The sequence below is a fragment of the Vulpes lagopus genome, chromosome 2 (genome assembly GCF_018345385.1).
Source record: "Vulpes lagopus strain Blue_001 chromosome 2, ASM1834538v1, whole genome shotgun sequence".
Classification (NCBI taxonomy): domain Eukaryota; kingdom Metazoa; phylum Chordata; class Mammalia; order Carnivora; family Canidae; genus Vulpes; species Vulpes lagopus.
In genome coordinates this window covers 139228203-139255345 of record NC_054825.1, presented here as the reverse complement: position 1 = coordinate 139255345, position 27143 = coordinate 139228203, and the positions used below count along the sequence as shown (strand labels likewise).

The window sequence follows — 27143 nt, the reverse complement described above, 5'->3', positions numbered from 1 at the left end:
CTTAGGAGCTTCTAACCTAGTGGACAGAACAAACTGCTTGTAAAATCTCAATCTGATAAACGGAATTGCCTTTTAATAAATAGTGGACATTTTATCAGAGAAAATAAATTTGGAGGGTATATTCAATCATTGAGTAAATCTGCTTTGCGCAATATGCGTGCTCTAAGTTCATTTGTTTTCACAGTGAATTCCTTTTTGATTCCCTTACCTCACCAAATGGTTTAGATGGGGCTTGTGCTCAAGTTCTTTCTTTTTATAAATAGCAAAGCAACTTGGAACACCCAAAAGGGAAATGAATCCACACCAAGGAAATACTGCAGAAAGAGCATGGGCTCAGGTTCAGACATACCTGGCCCAACTCTGCACTTACCTAGTTGCATTAATTTATGCAAGATTTTTCATCTCTCTGATTTTCATCTGTTTCTCATTTGTAAAAGGGCTGTTGTCTGGATTAAACAGTACATAGAACAGCACTTTGTAATATACTAGGTGTCAATGAATAAGAACTTGTGTGATTGCTATATCACCACTATGTTCAGGTGTGTTGGCCAAGACTTCACTTTGGATACATTTTTTTTTCAGCAGCCTGACTGTGGTCAGGGACCAAAGAGTAGTGGAAAGAAAAAGGATCAACTCTTAATTCCTTGCTCTTTGGACAATATGCAGGCAGGAGGAAACCAAACATTTGCAAGTGTGTTAGAGCCACAAATTATAATCCACCCTTTTTGCAGAGGTGCCAACCCATTGGCGGTGCCAGAGTAGCATTTCAGAGCATCCGCAAAACCACCCGGATGAATGCCAACACCTGAGAATAAAAAAAGCAATGGGACAAGGAAGTATACCTCCTGTCAATCAGAAAAGCTTGGAGGGGATGGAAAGTCCTGTTAAGAGGACAAGATAGAAAAGCAGTGACCCCCCAGACACCACCAGATCTCTCCTTCTAGCTGCTTGATATTTGTTCTGCATTTGTAGTCCTCAATGGAAAACAAACAACAGTAACAAATTAAAGAAAAAGCAGTGTCCCATCAGCCAGATGTCTCCATTTTCATGAGCTTTATCCATTTATCTATTGATCTCCATTATCACAGGATGTCTCCCAAGATTCAGCTCAACAAACTGGCTCCCCAAGATGGTTGTTGCTCTTTGGACTCATTCCCAAAGGGCAGACAAGCCTGAGTTTTTCTGTTAAGATTAGGTATTGACCTGGTACAGAACAAACTCAGTGTTTAGATTTATTGGGGGGGGGGGGAGGATGTATATGAGATAAAATGTATTATTTTAACCATTATTAGTGTATAATTCTGTGACATTAATTACATTCACCTTGTAACACAACCAACACCATTATTCATCTGTCTCCAGAACTTTTCCATCTTCCCCAACTGAAACCACATACCCATTAACAACAGTTCCATTTTCCCCCCTCCCCTTAGTCCCTGACAACCTCCATTCTACCTTCTTTCCCTCTGAATCTGACTACTCCAGGCACTTTATATAAATGGAATCATATAACATTTGCTCTTTTGTGACTGGTTTATTTCACTTAGCATAACATTTTTAAGGTTCATCCAGGTTGTAGCATGTGTCAGAATTTCCTTCCTTTTAAAGGCAGAATAATTGTGTAGACTTATAAGTAAAAGCTGCTGTGGTCTCACTCTATGGCCTCATATTTTGAGCCTTGCTATAAAATGTCACACTCAACAAGGCTTTAAAAACTGAATTATTTCATTAGTATATAACTTGAAGGCTACTGAGTATTTATTATAGCTGGTGAAAAGTAATAAATGTATGGATTTCTTTTCATGACAACTGTCTTCACACAACAGTATCTTGAGTTGGAAACTAGGTATTGGCATCCTTGCAAAGAAACAGTGTTCCTTGATTAGCCCTTGTGGTTGTAGAGTCATTCAGGAAAGTTACACTCTATGACTCCTGGCATCTGAATGATAAAGCACATATATAGAAGACTACATATAATTCAGTATCCCAAGGTTGCTCACTGAAATAACCAGTCTAAAACAAATGACTGATTTCCCATCAAATGTTCTTTCCGTCTTCTCTTACTAATTGCCCTTGGTAAAAAGCTGTTTCACACTCACATCATTATCTACTTATGTGTTTATTAATTTATTTAGACTCTATATGTGTGTATAATATACATATCTGCTTAAATGCTACTACAATTTTGACCCAAATCAATAAAGGATATTATAAAGTGTAAAAGAAAGCATAGCATTTCTGCAGGAAAAATGGAAGTTCTCCTGGTCATGTCTGCCTAAAAATTATTATGTGAGTCTCAATCATACTTGGTAGCTGTGGATGATATAATAAATGTTTACATATTCTGGGTGATTTCATAGACTTTACTTATAACTTAGATCTGTGAACATGAACACATTGTGTAATGTTAACAAGAGGTAGACCAAGCACAGCAAGCCACTTATGGTAAATTTTTCAATTGACAAGTACTAATTTTAAGCTATGTCATCAGCTTTTGAGACATCACCTCTCTCCGTGAGACACCACTTCCTTCATGTCCTTTGAACTATTATAGGATGAGATGAGAAAGGAACTAAAAGGGGAATGAAATTTTTTTGATCACAGTAGAAAGATAATTTGGGCTGAATAATAGATGAAGACACCAGAAGGAAGAGCTTGTAGGATGAAGTGGAGAACAAAATATTGGCCCCTGAAGTCTGTGCTAAAAGTGATTTTTTCCAAGAATTTTGTATATCACGCCTGTCATAAACATTTAGTGCAATGAAGACAGATGACAAGAATTTGCTGCTCCAGGAACCAGGAAAAAAAAAAAAAAAAAACTTCACTATATCCTTGGAATCTGCCTTTTTTTTGTTTCAACTGTGCAGTGGAAAACTTGTGCCTGCATGGGCTGGGCTTGGGGACATTTGTTTATGTAACTAATTGGACATCTACATAATTATGGAAATCGGGGCAGGTCCCTCTATTCTCATCCGTTCCAAAGCTAGGACTTGCTCTAGAGTTAAGAGGCATGCAGGTTTGAGAGAGGTGTACAGCTTAGCTGCCCTACACTGACTCACTTACATCAGCCTCAAGGTTATGAGGGTTTTCTTCATTTTGTGTCCAAATGGTAGGAGGGAAAAACATGTTTTCAGAGTCGGTTATCAGGGAAGAAAAGTGCTTGGGAAGGTCTTGGGTTAGGGAGAACTTTTATAGATCAGAGGATGACGGGAGATGTGAAGTAATGATTGAAGACAAAGAGACTGGTAGAGAACCATCCTGAAAAAATATCCAGAGCATTAAATGGACAGCCAACAATGACCAGGAGCAATGTACCTTCCATAGAGAGGAGACAAATGAACAATCTCAGAAAAGAGACAAATTTTGGCATTGAGAAAAAGAATGCTGGAGAAACTCAGTACCTTATCAGCAAATTAGGTAGTGAGGTCACCTTCTGAAAAAGAATGAGTAGAACTTGAGTTTTGGGAAGTTTAGGCCTAGCCCCGGTAAGAAATGCAAGAGGCAACTGGACTGATGAGTGAAAGGGTGATCCAGCAGGGCGGGCTAAAGTCAGAGTGGGTGTTTTGGAGGTGTTATTTGAAATCTCAAAAATGGGGCTATTTCAGGTGATGATTATATCTAAGGTGGTACTTTCTGAGTGCCCATAGAGGCCAGTACAGTTGAGCAGATCAAATACAAAGCCAAGGTATCAGTGCCACCTACTGGCTTATGGAAGCCAATGAGGAGGCAAAGAAGATACAGAGAATCTAAAATGTTCCCAGTACTATCTGAATAACACTTGCTTGACCTAGCCATGTATCCTCTGTGATTACAAAGAACCTTTCAGGTATAGATATGGAATCACTCTCAGGACCATCTAAATAGCATTCGATTTAGCAGAGCAAGGTGCATTTAGCTTAAATCCTACCCTAACAGGGGATCTAAGACACCATAGAGATTAAGGTAGATGGATATCAGAAGTTAGGAAAACCAAACCACTGTGTCAGTTCCTACTGGCATGCACACCAAGGCAAAGTAACAGTCATTACTTCTAGGTCTAGCAGAGAGTCGGGTGTATGCCCTTGCTTTTCTGTTCTAATCTAGACTCTCCAAGGAAGTCAGAGTCTCCTGGTTAGTATTTGAATTACTTCTTTACAAATCATTCTCCAAAATCTTTGAGAACCCAAGAGCAGGATCTTTTCAGTTTGTATATCTCTAAATTTCACCTACTAGTACCTAGTGTACTGCTGTTCAAAAAATATCCATGGAATGAATGAATGAAGAATCTATGATCCTACATTTCTCTAGAGTACACTTAACTTTGGGGTTCAAAGCTTCTGCGTAACCATCTTTCAGTCCTGTCCCTCTCAGCACACACCTTTTGAAAGATATATAGCTATCATCCAACTCCATAACAACAAATTATCAGCATTGGCAATGTAGGCAAGATCTACTTCTTCCTACCAGGTCTTTCGAGGTCCTCTGCTCTTTATCTTGTTAATGTCCGGACTGAAAATTACTGCTCAGTTGGTTGTGGCAAAGGTCACACTGTGACAAAAATGGAAGAGATTACAACAAAGGCAATAATTAAGAAGTAGAATGGGGAACCTGAATAAATAAAAGACCGCATAAATGTGATGCCTATATTGAGTGGCAGTGTTAACTTGAAATCTCCCACTCCTACTAGAGAGAAGTTCTAGCCTTTTTCTGCCTTGGAAACCAAGCTTTTTTTCTGATTACCAAGAATGCATCTAGTCCATTCTAATTCTTTTACGTGAATTAATAAAAGGCATCCCCTACAGAAGCAGAGGCAGCCAACACCAGAGTGCATGGCTTGGTGAGGTGACCCTGGGCTGGATTTCTGCCTCTACTTGATCACTGGGCCAGTCACCTTGTGCAGTGAGCAATTTACTCATCTACATTCTTTGCCTCCGTTGAGTACGGTTTTGGGCCTCAGGCTCCTGGGAGTCGCTCCCAAGCTAAAAACCATGGTTCCATTCTAAAAGTTATATATTAGACTCCCTGGCAACAACTTGGAAGACAAAGAAAAGCAGAGTCTAGAAGGGTGTGCCACCCTTAGGTAATTGCATTGCTCTGAATATGTACTTTCCCCTTTAGTTAACAAAACTAATAGAATAACGCTACATCAAAGGCTTTTTCTGTATGTAAGAATAAACTCCTACCTCTTCATTTTCACTTTTGTGGTTTAGCGCAAGGGAAAGATTTATGCATATAAGGTTTACCTCACCCAACTGCACTAGTTCAGTAAAGCAACGGGACAATGCAGAGGGGTGGATTTCCCTCCATTTCTCACCAATCAAGTCTATGTTTCCATGCTTCAAAGCAACTGCAATAAATCAGGCAGCAAATCTTAGAGTTTCAGTAAGATGACTTGGTTAAACCATGGGTAAGTAACTACTATCTCAATATTCTAGCTGGATCTCAGATTGGTAATGTTCAGGCATACTTACATGGGGTGGGGTGATTCTGCTGAAATCTGAAACTATATTTTCTGAGCATGATCAGTTTCCAAACCATACAGAGTGGCCCTTTGGATCATACTGATGAAACTTGTTGATTTCTTTAGGACAATGGGAGGAGAGGACATGTGTAGTATGAGTAGAGGGTTGAATTCAATGAGTAGAGACCCATCATTGGTTTTTATCACTGGATTATGTGTAGTATGAGTAGAGGGTTGAATTCAATGAGTAGAGACCCATCATTGGTTTTTATCACTGGATTATCACCTTCAAAGAGGTTGGCCTGTCTCTACCACCTTTACTATGAAAGTAATTTCTTAAATGTTCATAAGGAGCTCATGAGGCTGGACTTGCTTCTGTAGAAAGGCCTCCTAAGTGTTTTTCCTTGGGAAAGATAAACCTTACAATTAAATGAAGAATTCTCTGGCTATCTCTTCACTGTTAGTTTAGTTATTCTTTCAGGACGAGAGGCAGCTCACATCTGTCAAATGTTAGTCAAGCTTAGACACCCCCTCTGAACTAGTAACAATACCCTCAGAATTGTGGGTGGGTCCTGCTTGTTGCTTGACTTGAACCAAGGCTATAACTGGGGTCTCTGAGGTCCAAGAACCCTCAACCTTTAGCAGGAAAATCAGAAAGAGATCAGTAAAGGGGTCCTGTAAAAAGCCCCCCTTGGCCTCTCTCTACTTATAAAATCTGTAACACATGTTGACTAGATCCAAAATTATGTCATTGCCTCATAACTTTTTGAGGATCCAACTTCCGAGGCCCTTGGGAGAAGAGCAGTTGTTATTGGAAGGTCAGGATTTAGGACCGACAACTGAAGCCATTCAAGGTCTCCTCGCTGTGTTATTTCCATTGCTTTCAGGAAGCCACAGAGAGATCTGGCTGCTCTCAGACTGACAGCCCAAGCAGCACTGACATGTAGAAATGAAGTAAACAACTGGATTTTGTTCCCTAGGAGAATACATTGATGAGCATGGCCACTGCCAGATCTGTGAAGCCTCGTGTGCCACGTGCTGGGGGCCAACTCAGGAAGACTGCACTAGCTGCCCCATCACAAGGTGAGTGGCCTCTCAGTATCTCCTGTGGTTGGGAGCTCTTGGGTGGCAGTATGGAGAGCAGAGGTGTTCACCACCTTAAAGACATCCCCTTGGTTCTGCAGAGAAAAAGAACCAAACTCCTACCCATAACACAAAAACGTACCATGGTCTGGCCACCACTCACCTCTATAGCATCTCCCCGTGATGCCCTCTACCCTCTGCAAGAATCAGTTTCCTGGACACTAGAGGGACTTTCTCATCAATGAAAATAATGGTGCCTTTGATGCCTGCAATTGTATCCCCTCTCACACACCCATCATCTCCATCTGCTTATCAAATATCTACTCATATTTCTAGAGTCAGTTCAAGGGTGAACTGTTCTAAGAGGACATTTTGGCCTCTTCCCAGGATTAACCTTCTCTTTGTTCCTCTGTGCTCTGTATAAATTTCCATAAGAGCACCTGTGACATTTTAAAACATCAATTTACAAATCTCTGTATGGCTATAAAGGGGCTATATTACTATGAGCCCCTTGAAATACTCATCTTTTTATTTCCATTACCTATCACAGCACAAGGAAAATAGTAGGTATCCAATAAATGTTTGGTAGCTGAATGAATGGGGAAATAACAAGTATCTGAAAGGAATGAGAATTTGCTAATACACTGGGAATTGCTATTTTTTTTTTTTACACTGGGAATTTCTAGCATAGAGAGTTGGAGGCCCATTGCATTTTTAGTCAACACTCCTCTGATTGGAGCACTTAATATTTGCTGGCTGACTGAATGTTTGAATGAATAGCCCCATCACTGCTCTGCTAGATACACAGGAAGCAGTCTCTCTCAAGACCAGTATGATGAGGCTGCTTCAGTGGCAAGTGAATCTCTAGGATGGACACTGCCTCTGCTTTGTACAACATTCTTTTCATCTAATCCTTCCTCAGGACTCTAATATCCTGAGCAGGAATTGTGGTTGTGTTTGTCTCCCTGTTCCCATTACCCCACAGTGATCAATGCATAGTAATAATTCAAGAAATGATAAAGTGTGTAATTGAAATAATGGGCTTGGCTCTCCAAATAGCTCCCTTAGGAAGAGAAAGAAGAAAGGAAGAGATGGAGGGAGGAAGGGAGCCAGCTGTGGTAACATTTTCTCAGTGTCTCTTTTAGATATCTATGCCTCTAAATATTGGATTTGCAAAGCAGCTTCAGAACATACTCTTAGTTACAAACATCATTCTGAATATGAGTCCTGTTTCTCCTAACTCCTCACCATATCAACAATAAAGTTCTACTGCATGTTTGGACATCTTTGAACTAAGGGAACTTATTAACATTTGTTTACTAAGGCAGCTAGCATCATCCAGTGTATATTGCAGAAGTCATGATTGTCCCAGCCTCAACAAAAATGAGAAAAAAAAAACCTCTATTACTTTAAACAGCCATTAACAAAATTGAAGCCCATTGGTACACAAAGACCAGAGATATAGTTCCTGGGCCATTGGAGAAGTATAACTGGCTTAAGCAGCTCATGATTTACCTTTTATTTTTATTTATTTATTTATTTATTTATTTATTTATTTATTTTATGATTTACCTTTTAAAGAAAGAAAAGCATGTTCATGGATCTTGAACTCATGTGTCCTCCTAAGGAAATCTTATTTCCTAAGAAGAATTTTCTTCTTATTTCTCTGAGTGCTCTCTGTTTCACTAATCTCTCTTCCTTGATGAAATGTACTTGCAAATATGTCCAAGAAAGGGCATCATATCATGACAACTACCTGACTTTTAAAATTTTATGTATTTATTTATTTTATTGGAGTTCAATTTGCCAACATATAGCATAACACCCAGTGCTCATCCCATCAAATGCCTCCCTCAGTGCCCCCTGACTTTTTAATCTGCATCTTCCCCTCAACCCCTAGAACAGGGTTGGGAAGATGAGGAATTAAAACTATTTTGAAAGATGCTAGCGTTGACCTATTTGTTCTTAAAAGGGCAGCAAAGTATTTTTCTTAAGTATTTTCCAAAGCATTTTCTTGAGTGGAGTCAGATCCATTTCCTTGAGAGGAATCAGATGGTCTTGCACCTGCTTTAGGTCCGGCTCTGAGTTAGGTGCAAGGTCCGTGAATTTTTATAGGTAGCTTAAGAAGTCAAGGTCAAGATATGGGAAGCACTAAGGGACAAGCAAAGGTGGGACAGCTTTAATACCCTAGGCCTGAAGCAAAAACTGCAACCCAGAAGAGGGGATGCCTGATAGAAACTGGAGTTGTAGGGGACACATCCACTCCAGAACCATGGAAGACGAAAGCAGAATTGCAGCTCCAGGAGGAATAAATACCCCCAATCTGTCTCTCCTTCAGATCTGCTGGCATTTTCCCTGTCTCAAACTAACGAGGCCAATGGGAAACACCACTTATAAGTGAGGGAAGTAAGCATGGGGAGGCATTTTCTAGTGGGCACATTTCAAGGACACAGCAGGACAGAGAGTGACAATAAATGGATCTGAAGCAAGGATAAGGAGACAGAATAACCGGGTCAGTTGATTTGTCCAAGTTTCTTCTGAGTCTTAAGCTTTTGAATATCTCTAGTCCTATAAGAAAAAAAATCATCTCTAAAAGAGTTTTTATCTAGGAAAAGAGTGTTCATATTTAACTTATAGGTTTACTTCAAAATAATATAGGAGGGAAGTAAATTGGTGGGGATATAAATAAGATTGGCCACATACTGAAATTGTTGCAGCTGAAAGATGAGTACAGGGAACAGGGTACTGTTGTATCTTGTATAGGTGTTTATTTTGTGTATAATTAATTTTTTCCTTAATAAGACTTCTAAAAAATAATGTAACCCTGAACTTGCTTTACAGAAAATCAAACTTTAGGAAGCTTTCTCTTTGTATTCTAGTTCTCTCTTTACATTTCCATAAATCCTTGGGTTTAGCTCCTTAGAGACAATTAAAAACTTGGAGGAAGCAAGAGGTTCCTTTGGCACTGCTATCTAACATGCATAGCCCTGCAATGCCATGATCTTCATGGTCCTCGTGGTCCTCATGGTCTTCCTGGCCCAAGCTGGTTTCCCAACCCAGTCATAGAGTCAGTGAACTCTATGACTAAAAGCATTAGATTAAAAGCATTAGAAGCTACCTCTGTTCTGACCCACCCTCAAATGTTTTATTTGATCTATTTCAATGAAGTCAGGGGAGAAAAAGACTTTTTGCCAGATTTCATTCTGTTTTAATATTAAAGTACTAAGCCATTAAATTTTGTGCCTTGTGATGGCTTATTTAGGCCAAACCAACAATCAGCAGAGGATCCACTAACCCTGACTTGCCATCTCTTCTGTTCCAGTTTGTATCACACACACACACACACACACACACTGGGATGTCTAGAAAATTTAGTGCCAATGTTGAGAACATTACCTCTGTCCAGCTCTTTAGCACTTGATATTGCTGACTTCTTCCTTTCCATAAGCCCTGTTGGAACTGGAATGGTTCATTGCTTATGAAAAGGCAAAGAGCATGCATAACTTGGGGGAAGAAATGCCTCCCCTGCAGAGATTAGCTTTTCCGATTTCTCAGAAGTCCAGACTGGATGACTAGCAATCCTAGAGATGGCTAGAGTTGGCTTTATAGGAAATTGTCCTCAGCCCCATGGAGCCCAGAGCAAAGCATCTATCCTCTTCCACTAGGGAAGATATGTTAGTGTCAGTGGAAATCAAGTCACTTGAAATTTCTCACGTTCCTTAGCAATTTTCCTAGAGGGGGATAAGCATGCAGGGGATGATGTAATTCAGTGCCTTTACCAAAGCATGACTGTGTTCCTTCTCTTTCTTGAGCTCTAGAAAGAATCACATTCTTACAAAAAACAATGTACTTCACCTACGCTTTCCTTAGGGTAAATATGAAGGGAGGTGGTTTAAAGCACAATTATGTGCTTGATATTTTCTTAAAATCAAGCACTCAAGTAAGAAAGGCAGCCCCATCCATATATAAACACAAAAGTATTACACCATCGGCTTCACCCGCCAGTCTGCCACCCCCACTTTGTGGATGCTTCTAAATGGTTCCCATCAGTGAGAGTATTAGATCACCTCTCCCAAGAGAAATTATTTCCCCCCTAAACAAATTCATCTCTTCCTATAAAAGGCAAAAATGATGATATACTTTTCATTCCCTTTTCAACTGAATTTAGAGGGGAAAAAAAGGAGCCCTCACAAATAAACATTCCCATTCTTCCTTCCAGCAGAGCATCTAGTAGCTTCCTTGTTTAGAGACCTCAGAAAGCTTTTACGCAGTTTTTTTTTTTAAAGGGCAATTTTTGTTTTTTTAACTAGTCACATCCAAATGATTCCTTGAAAAATCTCCTAGCTCAGAAACCGGAGCCAGGGTGGGGCTGGGATATTCCCAGTTGGCATTAGTGCCATCAACTGAAAGTCTGGGCTGGGAGCACAGCCTTCTCATTATACGCCATGGCACAGGGGATCTGTTTTGACATGGACAACCAGATGTGCATACGTGTCTGCTTAGGGCTGGGACTCCATGCTCTGCAGTGGGCCAAAATGATTGTTCACTCCAGTGGCGCTTGATGTGGTGACCAGAACCTGAAGGGCAGAGAATGTAAGAATGAGGTGGCTGTCTGTCTTATGTTGTTGGCTTTAATCCCATTGTTTCCAACATATGCAAATGACACAGACTTTCAGGGTGTGGAGACAAGACGGAAGATAGCAAGCAGCGTACTCTTCAGGTTGCCTTGCTCCCGTTCCAACTTCCTCCAACCCTGTGACTGAAATGGTCCATCCGCAGTTCAGGGCTGGCTCTGAACAATGGGATTCAGACATGCCAGTGTACCTCAGGCCTACATCTGACCTTCCATGGGATATCCAGGTTGGGTGGAGAGAAGTGGTAGAGAGAGAAAGGAGCCCTACCTTTGCTGACAGGCCCTCTGCTTTCTCAGGCCTGGATGCCAACATTATGCCCTTGGGGACATATGTGTGCTACATGGTCAGTTAGCCTCACAACTGATATGATCACTACTACTGTAGGGAAACTCGAACAGACCCAATTTGGCACCACCTGTGTTAACTTGGAATTCATTTAGCAAATTCCACAGTAATCCATACAATCAGTGAGCAGAAGGCAGAACAGCAGTTCTCAAAATGTGTTCCCTCGACCAGCAGCATGAGCATCACCCAGGAACTTAAAAAATACAAATTCTCAGCTCTCTCCCCCAAAGACTTGCTGAATTAGAAACTCTGGAGGTGGAGATCCACAGCTCACTTCATCTATCTGCATTACCTATCGGACTTTTAGACTCGGTAAACATTTTGTATTTTTCTGAGCAAAGTTCTTGGGTATGATTTACTTACATTTGTTCTTGGGACTACTTTGCAAGGATGAAAAGAAGCAAAACTATGAACATGTTAACAATAACATTATGATACGTATTTTATGTGTGTAAAATCAAAGGTTTTAGAAGCCCACACACTAACTCATCTGGGGTGTCCTTGTGGGTGTTTGCAAGAGAGATTAAATAAGTTGGTACTTTATACATCAGGAAGCGCTTGCAAAAATGATGCTCAAAATCAGAGTATACAGGTTACTCGCCATATGCACAGGGCAAGTTTATAAGTAGTATGCAAGCTACAGGACAGTGCTTCATTCTATCCTTTTGAGAGCCCTTGATGTTGACATTTCCCTTGTAAAGTGTGCACCTGCTGATAACCAAAGGAAGAATATTTTCTCCAAGGCCTCTGGATTCAGAGACCTATTTAGTGTCTTGAAAGCTTAAAGACCTCCATCTGACTGTGGACTGTTTGGCTAGGGCCCACAATATGGGTTTAATCCCTGCAGGCACTGGTTAGTTTATTTGGAATCAGAATCAAGACTGCATCCTGAGCCAGTTTCTGGCATGCCTGCTGTTGGGTCCAAACCTTGGGCCAAGGATGGGTACGTGACTAATAGTCCACATGTTCTAAGATGATCAGTCCCAGACATCCTCCTGGTTTCTGGAACAACGAAATCAAGTCTGTGCAGTGAAACATGAATACCACATGTTCTAATACTTACAGCCATTCCAGAAAGTCACCCTTACAAACTCTGAAATCTCTTCCTCTAGGAATCTTGACAAAGGCCGCTGTGTTTTCAAATGTCCCTCTGGGAAATTTGAATTTCAGAACCAATGCCATCTATGCCATTACACCTGCCAAGAATGCCAAGGAAATGAGCCTTCCAACTGCACTTCCTGTGGAGTAGGTGAGGAAGTCTGGCTGTTCTCTTCTTCCTTTCTTCAAACCTGTTCCCCCACTGGTTTGACTCAGAAGCTTCAACTCTGGGGACAAGGAGTTGATATCAGACAGCTGTTCACTGGAGAGTGTGTATAACCTTGAAATTTCTGCTTCTTGTCAGGAAACGAATTCACATTATTGCAGGCACAGATTCACTGCCCCTAAGGAGTTGAGAGAGAAGCTAAGAGATGTCTTTATGGAGAAGGAGAAAGAAAGGTCATTCAGACATGATGTCAGACATGTGACTGTCAGTAAAGCTAAGATTTGTTGAGGCGAAAGTGAAAAGCGAGGATGTTAAGGGAGACACATTCAGTCTTTAAGAGAAATATTGAAATAGAAGCTGTGTCAAGGTCTCCTCAGCCCTGAGCTATGCCTTTTAGAAGTTGTCAGAGCCCTCCTGTAGGAACAAAGGAATTGTTTCAATACAAAAATATTACTTTTTGTCTCAGCTTTAACAATTCAAGGTTCTGCTGTCATTGGATTATATTCCATGATCTCAAATGTCCCTGCAGTTTGACCCTTGAATCCCTTTCCAACCTCCCCTCATATGTATGTCCCCCACTTTGAGCTCATGTGGGTCAGATTCATATTTTATTTGACGTTTTTAACACTTGAGCCAAATTTAAAAATTGGGGAACTACAAAGAAAAACCTTGGTGGTTTGTTTTTTTGTTTGTTTGTTTTTGTTTTATCCTGTTTTGTTTTCTCTGCTTTTAAGATTATGAAAATGAAATGAGGGTAAATGAGATAAAATAATAAAGCACTTAAACAGGGCTGGGCACATAAGAAGTACTCAATAAATATTCACTACTACCCTTACTACTGCTACTACTACCATTGTTATTGTTTGTACCTACTTGCTCCTGTGGGCATGTGAATCTCTAGCTCAAAGCTGCCCATGATCAAGGTATCTAAGTTAACTCCTTTAAACGGTCATGTATTTTAAATATCAATATCACCATCCATATCTGTTTTTTAAACTCAAATTGTAATACCCAAAGTGGTTCAATAATAATAAGCCATGTCTGAACAATACAAGTGGGATTTGAGAATACTTCCTCTGATATCTGAACCTATCACTGTTAATTTTTATATTGTTGATCCAGTTGGATATGTTAGAAAAAAAAGGAATATTGCTAAGTATTAATGCCCTTAGCCACTCATGCATTCATGCAACAAATCTGCATTTAAAACTCGGTATATACTCAGTATATGCTGGGCTGTTCTAAGCCTCTGGATCCTGAGGTGATATATGGGGGTATAGAGAATGGACAGCAGTTGCTGAATGGAAAAGGGAGTAGCTTCTCACTGTTCTCCTCAAATCTTCCTGCCTATATCTGAGAAGTTTGGTCCCTTGATAAGTAGGATCTTTTCTGAATGGGTCTTGGTGGAAATGGGGTTTGCTAGGTTTTCATAAAGCTTCTGAGAAGAACACGGCTTAGAAGGTTGACCCTTGTGTGGTGCCAAGATTCCATGTTCCACCAGAGCAGGGGTTTGTGCTGCATATCAGCCTGTGGCTGTAGAATCTCCAAATGTGCATTACATCCTCCCATACCCTCTCTTTCCCTTAAAGGTTAATGTTCTTCCAACTCAGACTTGGAGAGGGCAGACACTTTTTTGCACCACCCTCTGGAAGTCCTCTTTACTTGCATTGTCCCATAGGAACAAACCAGCAGACTTTCTGGTTTGAAATCACAAAAAGGAAAGAGATAGCTTCAGAGCCCATAATCCAAGGGTGTAAATTTTAAATTGGATTTGAACTAGTGGCTTAATTATGGACATATATCAGGTTAGATAATTTGAGAGTGCCAAGTTTATGGACACAAAAATACTTGAATGTCAGCGATTTCATGTCGTTCAATCTATTGTACTGATGTTAAGATTCTACACTGGCAACATGGGGTTAGTGATATCTTCATCCACAGATTCAGCTGCCTTGCACCTTGAAGGTCAATGGTTCTGGATCTTCATGTGGTATATCACGAGTGAACACTAGTGCCAGTTATTTTGGGTAACATAGGTCAGCTATTCTGCAGAGGCAGGAGCATATGGGAGGCTTGATACAGAGAAGATGGATACACACTCAACACAAACAAAAACTGCAGTAGGATGAGGGTTACACATCTTGTTAATCTTGTTTTATGTACATATAAACTGATTATAATCCTTTTTCATTAATTGTGCGTTTATAATTGGTTAGAATTTTCTATTCCCTCCAAAAGCAAATTCCCATAGTCTCATATTCAACATATTGCTAATTCTTTCCCTGTAGTCTCCAATGCTGACAGAAGCTCAGGACCTTCAAAAAACCATTTAAGGAGTCAAAAAGGTGTGCTTGGTCTAGCACTTCGATATGCTGTCATGGTAGGAGTTGGCAACAATGCAAAAATTCAGACTTTTGGACAGTTAATACAAGCGTGGGATTTTGATAACAGAATTCAAAATCATCTAAAAGACTGCACTCTTACAAAAGTGGTTCTATCAGTAAGCATTTGTTTATTCTCATAGGGTCTCTATAGCTCCCAAGTCTGAGAGCTTCCACAGATACCTAAAGGAGCCCTTGGGAAAGCTAAACACTTTTTGACTCATATTTATCCACAGAGTGTGGTTTTTGCTTTTGCAGTGACATCCCAGATGGTAGTCTCTACTCACTCAGATACAAAATATTCAAAAATTATTCCCTGCAAGGAAAACTTTTCAACCATAAGTGTGTGTGTATATATATATATATATATATATATATATATATATATATATAATATATATATTCTACTTTTTGTTAAATGCATTCTTATATTCCTGATCCCCTAGCAGCCAAAACACTTTGTTATATCTTTTCTTTTTAATAAAATATCTTAGGTTGTATTAGCTTCACAGTTAATTTTGTACATTTTACTTGTTTTTGTTGCCCCTCTATCTGTTCAGACAACCAGGGCCAGGAGCGCTTCCTGTATCAGGGGGAATGTTGGGAGAGCTGCCCAGCAGGCCACTACCCTGCCAAGGGGCACACCTGCCTACCTTGCTCAGACAACTGTGAGCTTTGCCACAGTGCACACATCTGTATACGATGCATGAGTGGCTACTTCGTAGTGCCCACCAACCATACCTGCCAGAAGCTGCAGTGTGGACAAGGTAAGGCTGCTATGGTCCATTGTCTTATACCAGGAGGTAGTATGAGGAGCTAGCCCCCTGGATGGAGATTTGAATTGACCTCTTGACTTTAACTTTGGCACCTGGGATGACTTCATGTGACCGTATGTCCAGTGGGGACAGTGATGGCTTTTCTTCTCTCTTCCTCCACATATCATCCTCTGGGTCTCTTCACATTCAAGAGACATAGGAATGCAGCTAATCACAGAGAAATTAATATTGAATGAAGCATTTGTGGGCAGGGTATAGTGGAGAGAAAATAAAATTAGAATCTGAAGGTCCTGACCAACAATTTTCTCCTTTCCAGTTACTAGTTATGAGACCCATGCAAAATCAATCTAATTTCTCTATGCCTCTTTTTCTTCATGTGTGAAAGGGTGAGCATTGCACCAAGATGGTTGCTGTGAAAAGTCAATGAAATAAGCCTACCTAAAGCTACTGAAAAATATTAAATGTTGCAAATCATATGTGTTATTGCTATTGCCCAATTCCTTATCTTACATGGAAAAAGGGAGATTAAAAAACAAAGCTTATAGTTTTTGTTATTTTCCATGTAAGACTTTCTCTGATCTGTATAAGAATTATGCCTGGTCTGGTGCTAAAAAGAGTTACAAGATGTTTCTAGAATAATTAAGAGACTCATTCCTTTTTCTGCTTTATGTTTACTAATGTTGCATAGGATTTAAAATTTAAAACAATAATTTCAGAAGGCAGATTTAAAGACAGAATCTGTTCATTTATATACCCAATTCCACATTCCCAGAAGCAGAACTTATTTATTTTTTTAGAACTTATTTTCTTAATAAATAAAATCTACCAGTTTGATGTCAAAACTAGTTGCATGGCATATAGTCCAACTTGTTTTATTTGTACCAATCAAGCTGATCCAATCTATTAAATTAATGGAAAGAGATAAGGAGAAGAATTCAAGGTGGTGGTGTAAAATGACTTTGAACTCATCTCCTCCTACACATACAACAATTCTATAGCTACATGAAGAATAATTTTCCCCAAAAAAGGACATGAAAAATAGATAAACAACACCTCTACAACAAAAGATAAAAGAGACACATCAAGGGGCACCTGGGTGACTCAACTGGTTAAGCACTCAACATTTGGTTTTGGCTCAGGTCATGGTCTCATGGTCATGAGATCAAACCCTACATCAGTCTCCATGCTAAGTGTGGACTCTGCTTCAGATTCCCTCTCCCTCCCCCTCTGCTCCTCCACCTACTCACATGCACTCTCTTTCTCTCTAAAATAAGTAAAATATTTTTTTTAAAAAGAGAGAGACACATCAAGACACAGAAAAAATATACAAAGAAATTGTGGCTAAAAATGTCTTTAATCTGGGGAAGGAAACAGACATTTAGGCCCCAGAATCCCAGAGAGTTCCAAATATGATGAAGCCAAAGAGAACCACACCATATATACAATTAAAATGGTAAAAATTAAAAAGAGTATCTCAAATGCAGGTACAGAAAAACTATTTGATAATATACAAGAGAAAACTCATAAGCCTATTAGCAAATTTTTCAGCAGAAACTTTATAGGCAGGCTAGAAAGGAGTGGTGTGACATATTCAAACTGCTGAAAGCAAAAAATTTCCAACCAGTTATGCAAGGAAAAAAAATAAAAGGCATTCAAATTAAAAATGAAGAACTAAAACTGTCACTCTTTGCAGACTGCATGATACTATATATAGAAAACCCTAAAAATTCAATAAAAAGAAACTGATAGAATAAATGAATTCGGTAAAGTTGTAGGATAAAAAATCAATACATAGAAACCTGTGGCATTCTATACATTAATAACAAACTATCAGAAAAAGAAATTAAGAAAACTTAAGTGCAGTTACAATTATATCAATCAGAATCAAATATCTAGGGAAAAAAATCCAACCAAGAAGAGAAAAGACCTGTACACTGAAAACTATAAGACTGTGATGAAATAAATCAAAGACATAAATTCTGTGTTCATGAATTGTAAGAATTAATACTATTAAAATGTCCATGCTACCCAAAGCAATCTATAGATTGAATATAATTCCTATCAAAATTTCAATGGCAGATTTCATAGAACTTAAATAAATAAATAATTTTAAAACTTATATGGAACCACAAAAGATACTGAATAACCAGAGTGATCTTAAGAAAGAACAAAAAAAAACTGGAGGTATCATAACCCTTTTTTTGAACTATATTACAAAGCTATAGTAATCAAAATAGATGGTACTGACACACACAAAAAACCGACATATAGATCTATAGAACAGATTTGAGAGCCCCAAAATAAACCCACACATATATGGACAATTAACTTATGACAAAAGAGCCAAGAACATAGTGGAGAAAGGATAATCTTTAATAAATGATGCTGAGAGAACTTGTGAGCTACAAACAAAAGAATGAATGTGGACCACTTTATTACACTATACACAAAATTTAACTCAAAATGGATTAAAGACTTGAATTTAAGACGTGAAACCACAGCATTCCTAGAGGAAGATGTAAATAGTAAGCTCTTTGACATCAGTCTTAACAATGTTTTTATGAATCACACCCCAAAGGCAAGAGAAAAAGAAACAAAAATAAGCAAATGGGACTACATCAAATTAAAAAGGTTTTGCACAGCAAAGGAAAATGATTATCAAAACAAAAAGCCCATCTACTGAATGGGAGAAGATATTTGCAAGTCATATGCATCCAATAGAGGGTTAATATTCAACATATATAAGGAACTAATACAACTCAAGACAAAGAACAAATAAACCAATTTAAAAATGGGCAGAGTCTGAGGAGATACTTGTCCAAAGACAACAGACAGATGGCCAATGAGGACATGAAAAGATGTTCAGCATCACTAAATTTTCAGAGAAACATAAATCAAAACCACAATGAGATATCGCCTCATAACTGTTAGAATGGCTATTATCAAAAAGACAAGAAATAACAAGTGTTGGAGAGAATGCATAAAAAAAGAAAACCTTGTACACTGTTAGTGAAAATGTAAATTGATGTAGTCACTATGGAAAACATAGGGATATTCCTCAAAAAATTAAGAATAAAACTATCATATGATCCAGTTACTCCACTACGAGGTTTTTATCTGAAAATAGGAGAACACTAATTTGAAAACATATATGCATTCCTGTGTTCATCGCTCCAATTTTTACGAAAGCCAAAAAACTGAAACAATCTAAATGTTCACCAACAGGTGAATGAATAAAGTTGATCCTTAAGAAAAAAAAAAAGAATAAGGGCAGCCCACGTGGCTCAGTGTTTTAGCGCCGCCTTCAGCCCAGGGTGTGATCCTGGAGACCCGGGATGGAGCCCCATGTCAGGCTCCTGCATGGAGCCTGCTTCTCTCTCGGCCTGTGTCTCTGCCTCTCTCTCTCTCTCTCTCTCTCTCTCTCTCTCTCTCTCTGTGTCTCTCATGAATAAATACATAAAATCTTAAAAAAAAAAGAATAAAATGTTGCCATTCACAATATGGATGGACTATGAGAGCATTATGCTAGGGGAATAAGTCAGGAGAAAGACAAATACCATATGATTTCACTCACACATAGAATCCAAGAAAACAAACTCATAGTACAGAGAACAGACTGGTGGTTGAGAGAAGGAGGCATGGCGATGGGAGAAAGGGCTGAAGAGAGCCAATTATAGGGTGATGGATGGTAACTGGATTTTTCAGAATGATTACTTTGCAGTATATACAGATATCAAATTATTATGTATACCTGAAACACATAATTTAAAAATACATTTAAAAAGAATATTTAGAAAACAAAAATGTGATCTTGAAAACATTAAAAAAAATATATAGAAGAAAAGCAGGGGCGCCTGGGTGGCTCAGTCGATTAAGCATCAGACTCTTGGTTTTGGCTCAGTTCAAGATCTTATGGGTCTGAGATTGAACCCATGTTGGGTTTCGTGCACAGATAGGAGTCTGGATTCTCTCGTTCTGCCCTCCCGCAACTCATGTGCACGTTCTGGCTCTCTCTCCCTCTCTCTCTCTCTCTTTCTCTAGCTGTCTCAAATAAATAAATAAATATTTAAAAACAATTATAGAGGCCACCTGAGTGGCTTAGTTAAGCATCTGCCTTCAGCTCATGTCATGATTCCTGGGTCCAGGGATTAAGCCTCATATTGGGCTTTCTGCTCAGCAGGGAGTGTGCTTCTCTCTCTCTCTCTCTCTCTCTCTCTCTCTTTCTCTCTCCCCTGCCCCTCAGCCCCTACTCGTTCTCTCTCTCTCCCAAATACATAAAATATTTTTTAAATTTTTTCAAAAATTAAAAAAACAATTACAGAAGAATGGAAATGAAGAAGGGGTAGAAAAATAAAAACTTAAAAATGACTGAGATAGTAGACCCAAAAGAAAAAGTAGAAAATGAAGAAGAGGGGAATTAAGAGTCAACCCAGGAATTCAAATGATGTAGGTTTTTCAAAGAGTGAAGAACAAAAGCAGAATAGAGAACATTAACAAAGAAATAATCCAGAACATTTCCCCAGAACTGAAAGGCATGAATTTCCACATTGAACAAGCCTTCTGCATGCCAGCATAATGGATTTTTAAAAGACACACATCAAGACATATCACTGTAAGAATTTGGAAAATAGATTTTTTTTTCTGCAAAAGGAAAATCTTAGAAACTCCTACTTCCTGTAGCAGGAAATAGCAGGTTATACAAGAGGGATTGGCTATCAGAGTGACATTGAACTTCTCAACAATACTGGAAACTAAAATATAAAAATGGAACAAAAACTTCAAACTTTTGAGAAAAGAAATTATTTTTCTTTTTAATCCTAAATTCAGTCAAGCCATGAGTCATGTGTGAGGGTAGAAATATTTTCAATCATGTAAGCTTTCCAAAGCTTTAACTCCCATGTATCCTTTCTTGGGAAAATTACTTGTAGAGGATATGTTCCACCAAAAATCAGAACAAGAAATTAGAAAACATAAAGTCCAGAAAATGGGACATCCAAAGGAGGAGAGGGATGAAAGGAATCCCCAGGATGACAGTAAATAAGATACTAATGCAATAGCTGCAAGATTTCTACTTGTGATATAGTTGAGGATGAATTAAGAACAGATATTGAGAAAACAAAGATGCCAGAAAATAGTAGCACAAGAGAAAACAATAAAGTGTATGAAAGCCCAAATGTCATCAGAATATGAATAATAATAGTATAATCTTTACAACATAAATACTGAATATTAATCTAGCAAAATTTATAATTTGGGAGGATGAAAAGTATGTCTGTGTTTGTTGGGATTGTGGTGAAACAAAGCTAATCTTGACCACTACAGATAATGCATAAGAATAAAATCAAGAGATAGCATCATAAACATGTTATTTAGAGATTCAGGGGTAAAAACTACAAGAAACAGCTAAAATAATTAAAATTTGTTGTCTCTGAGAAAAGGGAAAGGGAAGAAAATAAGCTGCATACCAATATAGTTTCATAGCAATGAATGTGTCTCCACTTAGCAAAAATGAATTGTTTCTCATTCCTCTTGTATAGGTCAAATCCAAGACCCAGACTATGAAGAGTGCGTGCCTTGTGAAGAAGGATGTCTGGGATGCAGTTTGGGTATGCCACCTTTCTTTGTTGCCTAAAGAATTTAAATAGCCTTTTTTTTTCTTTCTTCCCACACAACTTAATTTTTTCAATAGGAATTTGTCATCACTGGTGTCACCACTGATACCCGTTAAGTAGGCTCACTCCCATGCAAACAGGGTCGTGGTGAGAGATGCTCCCTTTTGAGACAAAGGAGAGGTCACTTATCTTCATGAAACCCAAGTTTAGGAAAGTACAGGCATCTTTTCTTCCAGTTGTTGGCAATCTGGCAGGGGATACCCTCGGCAACCATCTTTCCAGTTGCATAGGATGTGGCCTCTCCTTGGCTTCTCAATGTCACAAATATGGAGATGATGGTAGGAGACAGTGGTAGAAGAAAGAAGCTCAAAGGCAAAGGAATGCCTAGTTAATCTAATTCATTTGGCATGTGATTCAGAAATCCCCAACTTTGGGAGTTTTCCTTTGCAGAAATGGCTCCACTGGTTGAAGCCTAAGACAACCCTTGAGAAGAAAGCAATGTGCTGATAGTGAGTTGAGATCCCCACCATTAAAAAAAAAAAAAAAAAAAAAAAACTGTCTTTGTCAGTCTTCCACATAATTCTCTAATTCAAATCACTGATCTCTTTCTCCCCATGTATACCTGCTTTTCTGTGGATAGGAGGAAAGGGACAGTCTGTACCATACAGAACCACTGGATTGGATGTAAAATGAAATATAGAGAGGCCACCAGATTCCAAGAATGTATCTTAATGCAAATTTAGTCAAGATATTTAAAATAATTAGCATTTGGATCTGTAGATCTTTGAAAGGAAACCCAACGTAAATTAAAGATTGATGGAGTTATTTCTATTTATGGAGTTTCTCTATTATTGGTTAACTCCTCCTTCTAAAACTTTAATGTGCACACAAATCCCATGGGAGATTTGCAAAATGCAAATTCACAGATCTAGGTAGGGCCTGAGAATTACATTTCTAATAAGCTGCCTGGTGAAGCCAAGGCTTCATCAAACACTCATGAGGTTGCAAGAGGTCAGGCTATGCCAGGATTAAGTAGACTTTTTATTGGCTTTACCTAATGAATTTCCTTGAATTCTTAAATGTTATACATGAATTATAATTTATCTGATGGCTGGAACGGGTTCTCTCTGCCCTACCTGGAAATAATATATTTTCTATAGTATCTGTAACTACAAAACAGAGGTTTTAGGAACTTGAATATCATTCTCCCATTATCTTTCACTATGAAATGGGGCATATGTTACTGGAAAATAAAATATAATAAAGAAATCACACTCAAGAAGTGTGACATTTAGAGTTAAGTGTTAACATTTAGAGTAAGTGATTTAAGGGTAAAATGTGAATTTTCTGGGAAGCAAAAATAGACCAAAACATAAGCAATAAAAGTACTAAAATTGAAAAGATAAGCAAATTCTAATGTATTTTGTAAAGTTATAGGAGGTGGTATTTTTTTCATGGAGCAAGGATAAATGTCTTGACTATCTTGATTTCACATTTTGCCTATTTCAAACTATATTTGCCCATCAGATTTCATATTCCAGCTAGTTTTTGTGGTCTCCTTTTGCACCTTGGCTCTTATTATATGTTATGTGACCATACTAGCACCTTTGTGTATCACAGAGAAGGGTGTGATTATGTCTGTGTATGTGTGTGTGCACACCTGCCTGTCTGTAAAATCATAAAACTTGCAAACAGTGACAAGCATGATCACTAGGGATCTACATTGTGCCCACCCTCCCCTTAGCTGATCTGGCTACAGATGAGACCAAGTGTAGCCACTGGAAAATAAAATCCATAGCAGATATAGGCCATCTGGGGACTCAAAATCCCAAAGAATCAACCTATAAAAAGAGGTAAACTAGAAAGTTTGATTCACTCTGCAAAGAGCTATTGAAATATTTAGTTCACTCACTCTTTGAAGAAATTTAAATGGTCTACAGTGTGTTGATGCTCACTGGGGCACTGGGAATATAAAGTTGATGTGGTTATGATCCTACTATAAGGGCCTCTCTGGCTGTTAACAAGTGACACACCTGGAACTAAATCTTTTACAAGGCAACTTGCCAGAATGGAGAGAGGTACAATGTTCAGTGAGATCACAAGAAAAGGACTGGGATATTCTAAATGGTGCCAGTTTCTCCTTTTAAATTAGAAACTTTATTTTAATTTATAAAGTCTCTATATGTTGAACCTTGTGTATTTTTATATTGCCCTGGCTGAATTCAATTATCACCTTATCTTTGGAGTCTTTGTTGGTATTTGCAATTGAGTTAAATCTCTTTTCTTGCTTCCCCTTGTTTGTAGGCCAATGATAAAACTTTTTACAGCTGATCTGTGTAATATTTGGTGCATACCTATCTTTCTGCCTTGACACTAAACTACTTAGAATAAACTCTATGACTTATGCACTGTGCTGTCAAAAGAACTAGCAGCAGGCCTAGGATATAATAAATGTACAATAGATGTATGATGTATAATGTTCATTGAATTGAATTTGAGAGTTGCTGAAACTTAAAATGGAGATGCATGGCTCAAGATACCCAGGGATCTAGATATGATGTTTTCTCTATTCAAACTTTTATGGGCCAAGAAGAGTAAATAAATCATGTGATGCAGAAATAAATAATTATTCATAAAATATTAGAACTAGAAGGGAGATTTGAAAGGGACATGGTTTATTGGATTTCATATTTTTAATAAGATACAAACATAAATGTTAAAAGATATAAATAATTTACCATAGATTTTCCTAAGGTTCTTCTTATGAAAAGGGACATCATCCTTTAGAAAGAAAGAGCTCCATTTTCTTCTATTTTAATAATGTAGATTCATCTTTAAACCTGAGCTAGATAACCTCTAGAAGAGTTACAGAAAAGTGAAATCAGTTGCTTTGACACATTTTTTTCTACACCATGTAATGATTAGTTGTTGGAAATAGTGACATTTTTTTGAGGTTTTTTATTGCTTTCCAGATATTTAGTGCAACTATAGATTAAGATTTTTTTACACCCAATAAAAAAGAACTCAAATTCCAGATTGATCTTGTCTAGGTCCTCGGTGGGGTTATTTATTATTCCAAGGAAAACTTTACCAGAAAGAGGAGATAAAAGGAAACAAAATTAAAAAGTGGCTGTTGTATTTTGAGGAAAATATTGAATTTGCTACTCTAGGATAAAACAAAGATGTTTTTATTATTATGGGGTTAGATTTCTCTTTTTTTATTGAGATATAATTGACATAGAAAATTAGTTTCAGGTGTACAAATAATGATTCAAAGTTTATATACATTGTAGAGTGATCACCACAAGAAGTCTAGTTAATAGCTGTCACCTTAGAGTTACAGACTTTTTTCTTGTGATGAGAACTTTTACAATCAACTGTCTTAGCAACTTCAAATATACAGTGCAGTATTATTAACTATAGTCATCATGCTGCACATTATATCCTCAGGATTTATTTCTTTTATAAGTAGAAGTTTGTATCTTTTGACATCCTTCACCCTCTGCCTCTGGCGACCACCAATTTGTTCTCCCTTGGATTTCTTTTCTTTATTAGGCTGAAAACAAACAGATAGCATTTTATATATTGCCATCTTGTTCCAAGATGATTGGATGCAACATCCTTTTTCATTCTAGCTAGTATCTTGAATGGAAATTTTAACTAAGATAAATCAAAGTTTTTGAAATTATCTCTCTTCATTAATTGAGAGAATAAGTAAATGGACTCACTTTTACTTAATGTGTTGAAGTGCCTTTTTGGTTTTAATTTAGGGGGTGTAATAATAGGTATGACACCTGATTATAGCCAAAGACTTAGGGCCTATACTTATAACTCCACTGACTTAATAATTGATTTTAATCAAATTACTAAGATGTGCTTACTTCCTTACCTTGTCAATAAAATAAAAGTCAATGTGCCTTTATCTTGCTTAAAAGTAGGTGATAAAATTCCATTAATTTTTGCTCATTTAAATGGCTTAAGTCCCTACTCTTGGGAGAAAATATACACAAATTGAAAAACTTTAAGTACTTGCAATAAAAGAAAAAGGCCATAAGGGTCAAACTGGACCAAAAATAGAAGAGGAAGGAAATTTCCCAAATTCACTGTATGAGATAAGTATTACCCTGATACCCAAATCAGACCAGATACTACAGAAAAACAAAAAAAAAAAAAAAGAAAACTAAAGCCCATTCTCCTTGATGAGTATAGCTACAAAAATCCTCAACAAAGTTGTAGCAAACTGAACTCAACAATATTTTCAAAGGATCAAGTAGGATTTATTCTGAGGTTGCAAGAATAGCTCAATATTCATAAATCAATCGTGATAGTAACATTAACAAAATGAAAGATTAAAAAACATGATCATCTCAATAGATGCAGAAAAATCATGAGACAAAATTCAATATCCATTCATGATAAAAACTCTCAACAGGATAGGTTAAGAGGGAACATATCCCAACATAATAAAGGCTATATATGAAAAACCCGCAGCTAATATCATACTCAATGGTGAAAACGGAAAACTTTTCCTCTAAGATAAGGAACAAGACAAGAATGTCCATTCCTAATCTATAGATTCAGGGCACTGGGAATGAAACAGTGAGCATCAACACATTGGAAACCATCTCTAGTACTAGAAATCCTAGCCTCAATGATCATACAAGAAAAAGAAATAGAATGTATCCAAATCATGAAGAAGTAAAACTGTCACTATTTGCAAATAACATAACACTATATATACAAAACTCTAAAGACTCCACCAAATAAAACCTGAGAGAATAAATGAATGCAGTAAAGTCACAGGATATATAAAATCAATATACAGAAATCTGTTGTATTTTTATACACTAATAACAAAGTAGCAGATAGATAAATTAAGAAAACAATCCAATTTATAACTGCATCAAAAAATAAAATACCTAGGAATAAATTTAACCGAATAGGTGAAAGACCTATACTCTGAAAACTATAAGACAGTGATGAAAGAAAGTGAAGAGGACATAAATAAATGGAAGATATTCCATGCTCATGAACTGGAAAAGTTAGCACTGTTAAAATATCCATACTATGTAAAATAATCTATAGATTCAGTGCAATCCCTATCAAAATGCCAAATAGTATTTTTAACAAAACTAAAACAAGTAATCTTAAAATTTGTATGGAACCACAAAGAACACAAATAGCCAAAGTAATCATGAAAAAAAAAAAAAAAAGAAAGCTAGAGGTATCATGCTCCCTGATTTCAAGATATGCCACAAAGCTATGATAATCAAAACAGTATGGTACTGGCATAAAAACAGACACAGAGATTAACAGAACAGAATAGAGAGCCCAGAAATAAATTGACACCTATATGGACAATTAATCTATGACAAAGGAGGCAAAAACACAATGGGGAGGTCTCTTCAACAAATGGCGGTGGGAAAAACTGGACAGCTACATGCAACAAAATGAAAGTAGACCACTTTCTTAACGCCATACATAAAAGGAAACTCAGGACACCAGTAGTGGAGCATCTACCTTCAGCTCAAAGTGTGCTCCCAACGTCCCAGGATCCAGTCCCACATCAGGCTCCCCGGAGGGAGCCTGCTTCTCCCTCTGCCTGTGT

General features: G+C 37.9%; 1 protein-coding gene across 7 annotated transcripts in view; it reads left to right on the top strand.

The window, feature by feature from the left end:
- PCSK5 (proprotein convertase subtilisin/kexin type 5) overlaps window positions 1-27143 on the top strand; it is a 446264-nt gene that overhangs the window by 331286 nt on the left and 87835 nt on the right. For all 7 annotated transcript variants that reach the window (XM_041744555.1, XM_041744554.1, XM_041744551.1 and 4 more), the window contains exons 21-24: window positions 6421-6523; window positions 12615-12751; window positions 15708-15914; window positions 21461-21529. In XM_041744555.1, the coding sequence (XP_041600489.1) occupies window positions 6421-6523; window positions 12615-12751; window positions 15708-15914; window positions 21461-21529 (516 nt within the window). The remainder of the gene's footprint in view (window positions 1-6420; window positions 6524-12614; window positions 12752-15707; window positions 15915-21460; window positions 21530-27143) is intronic.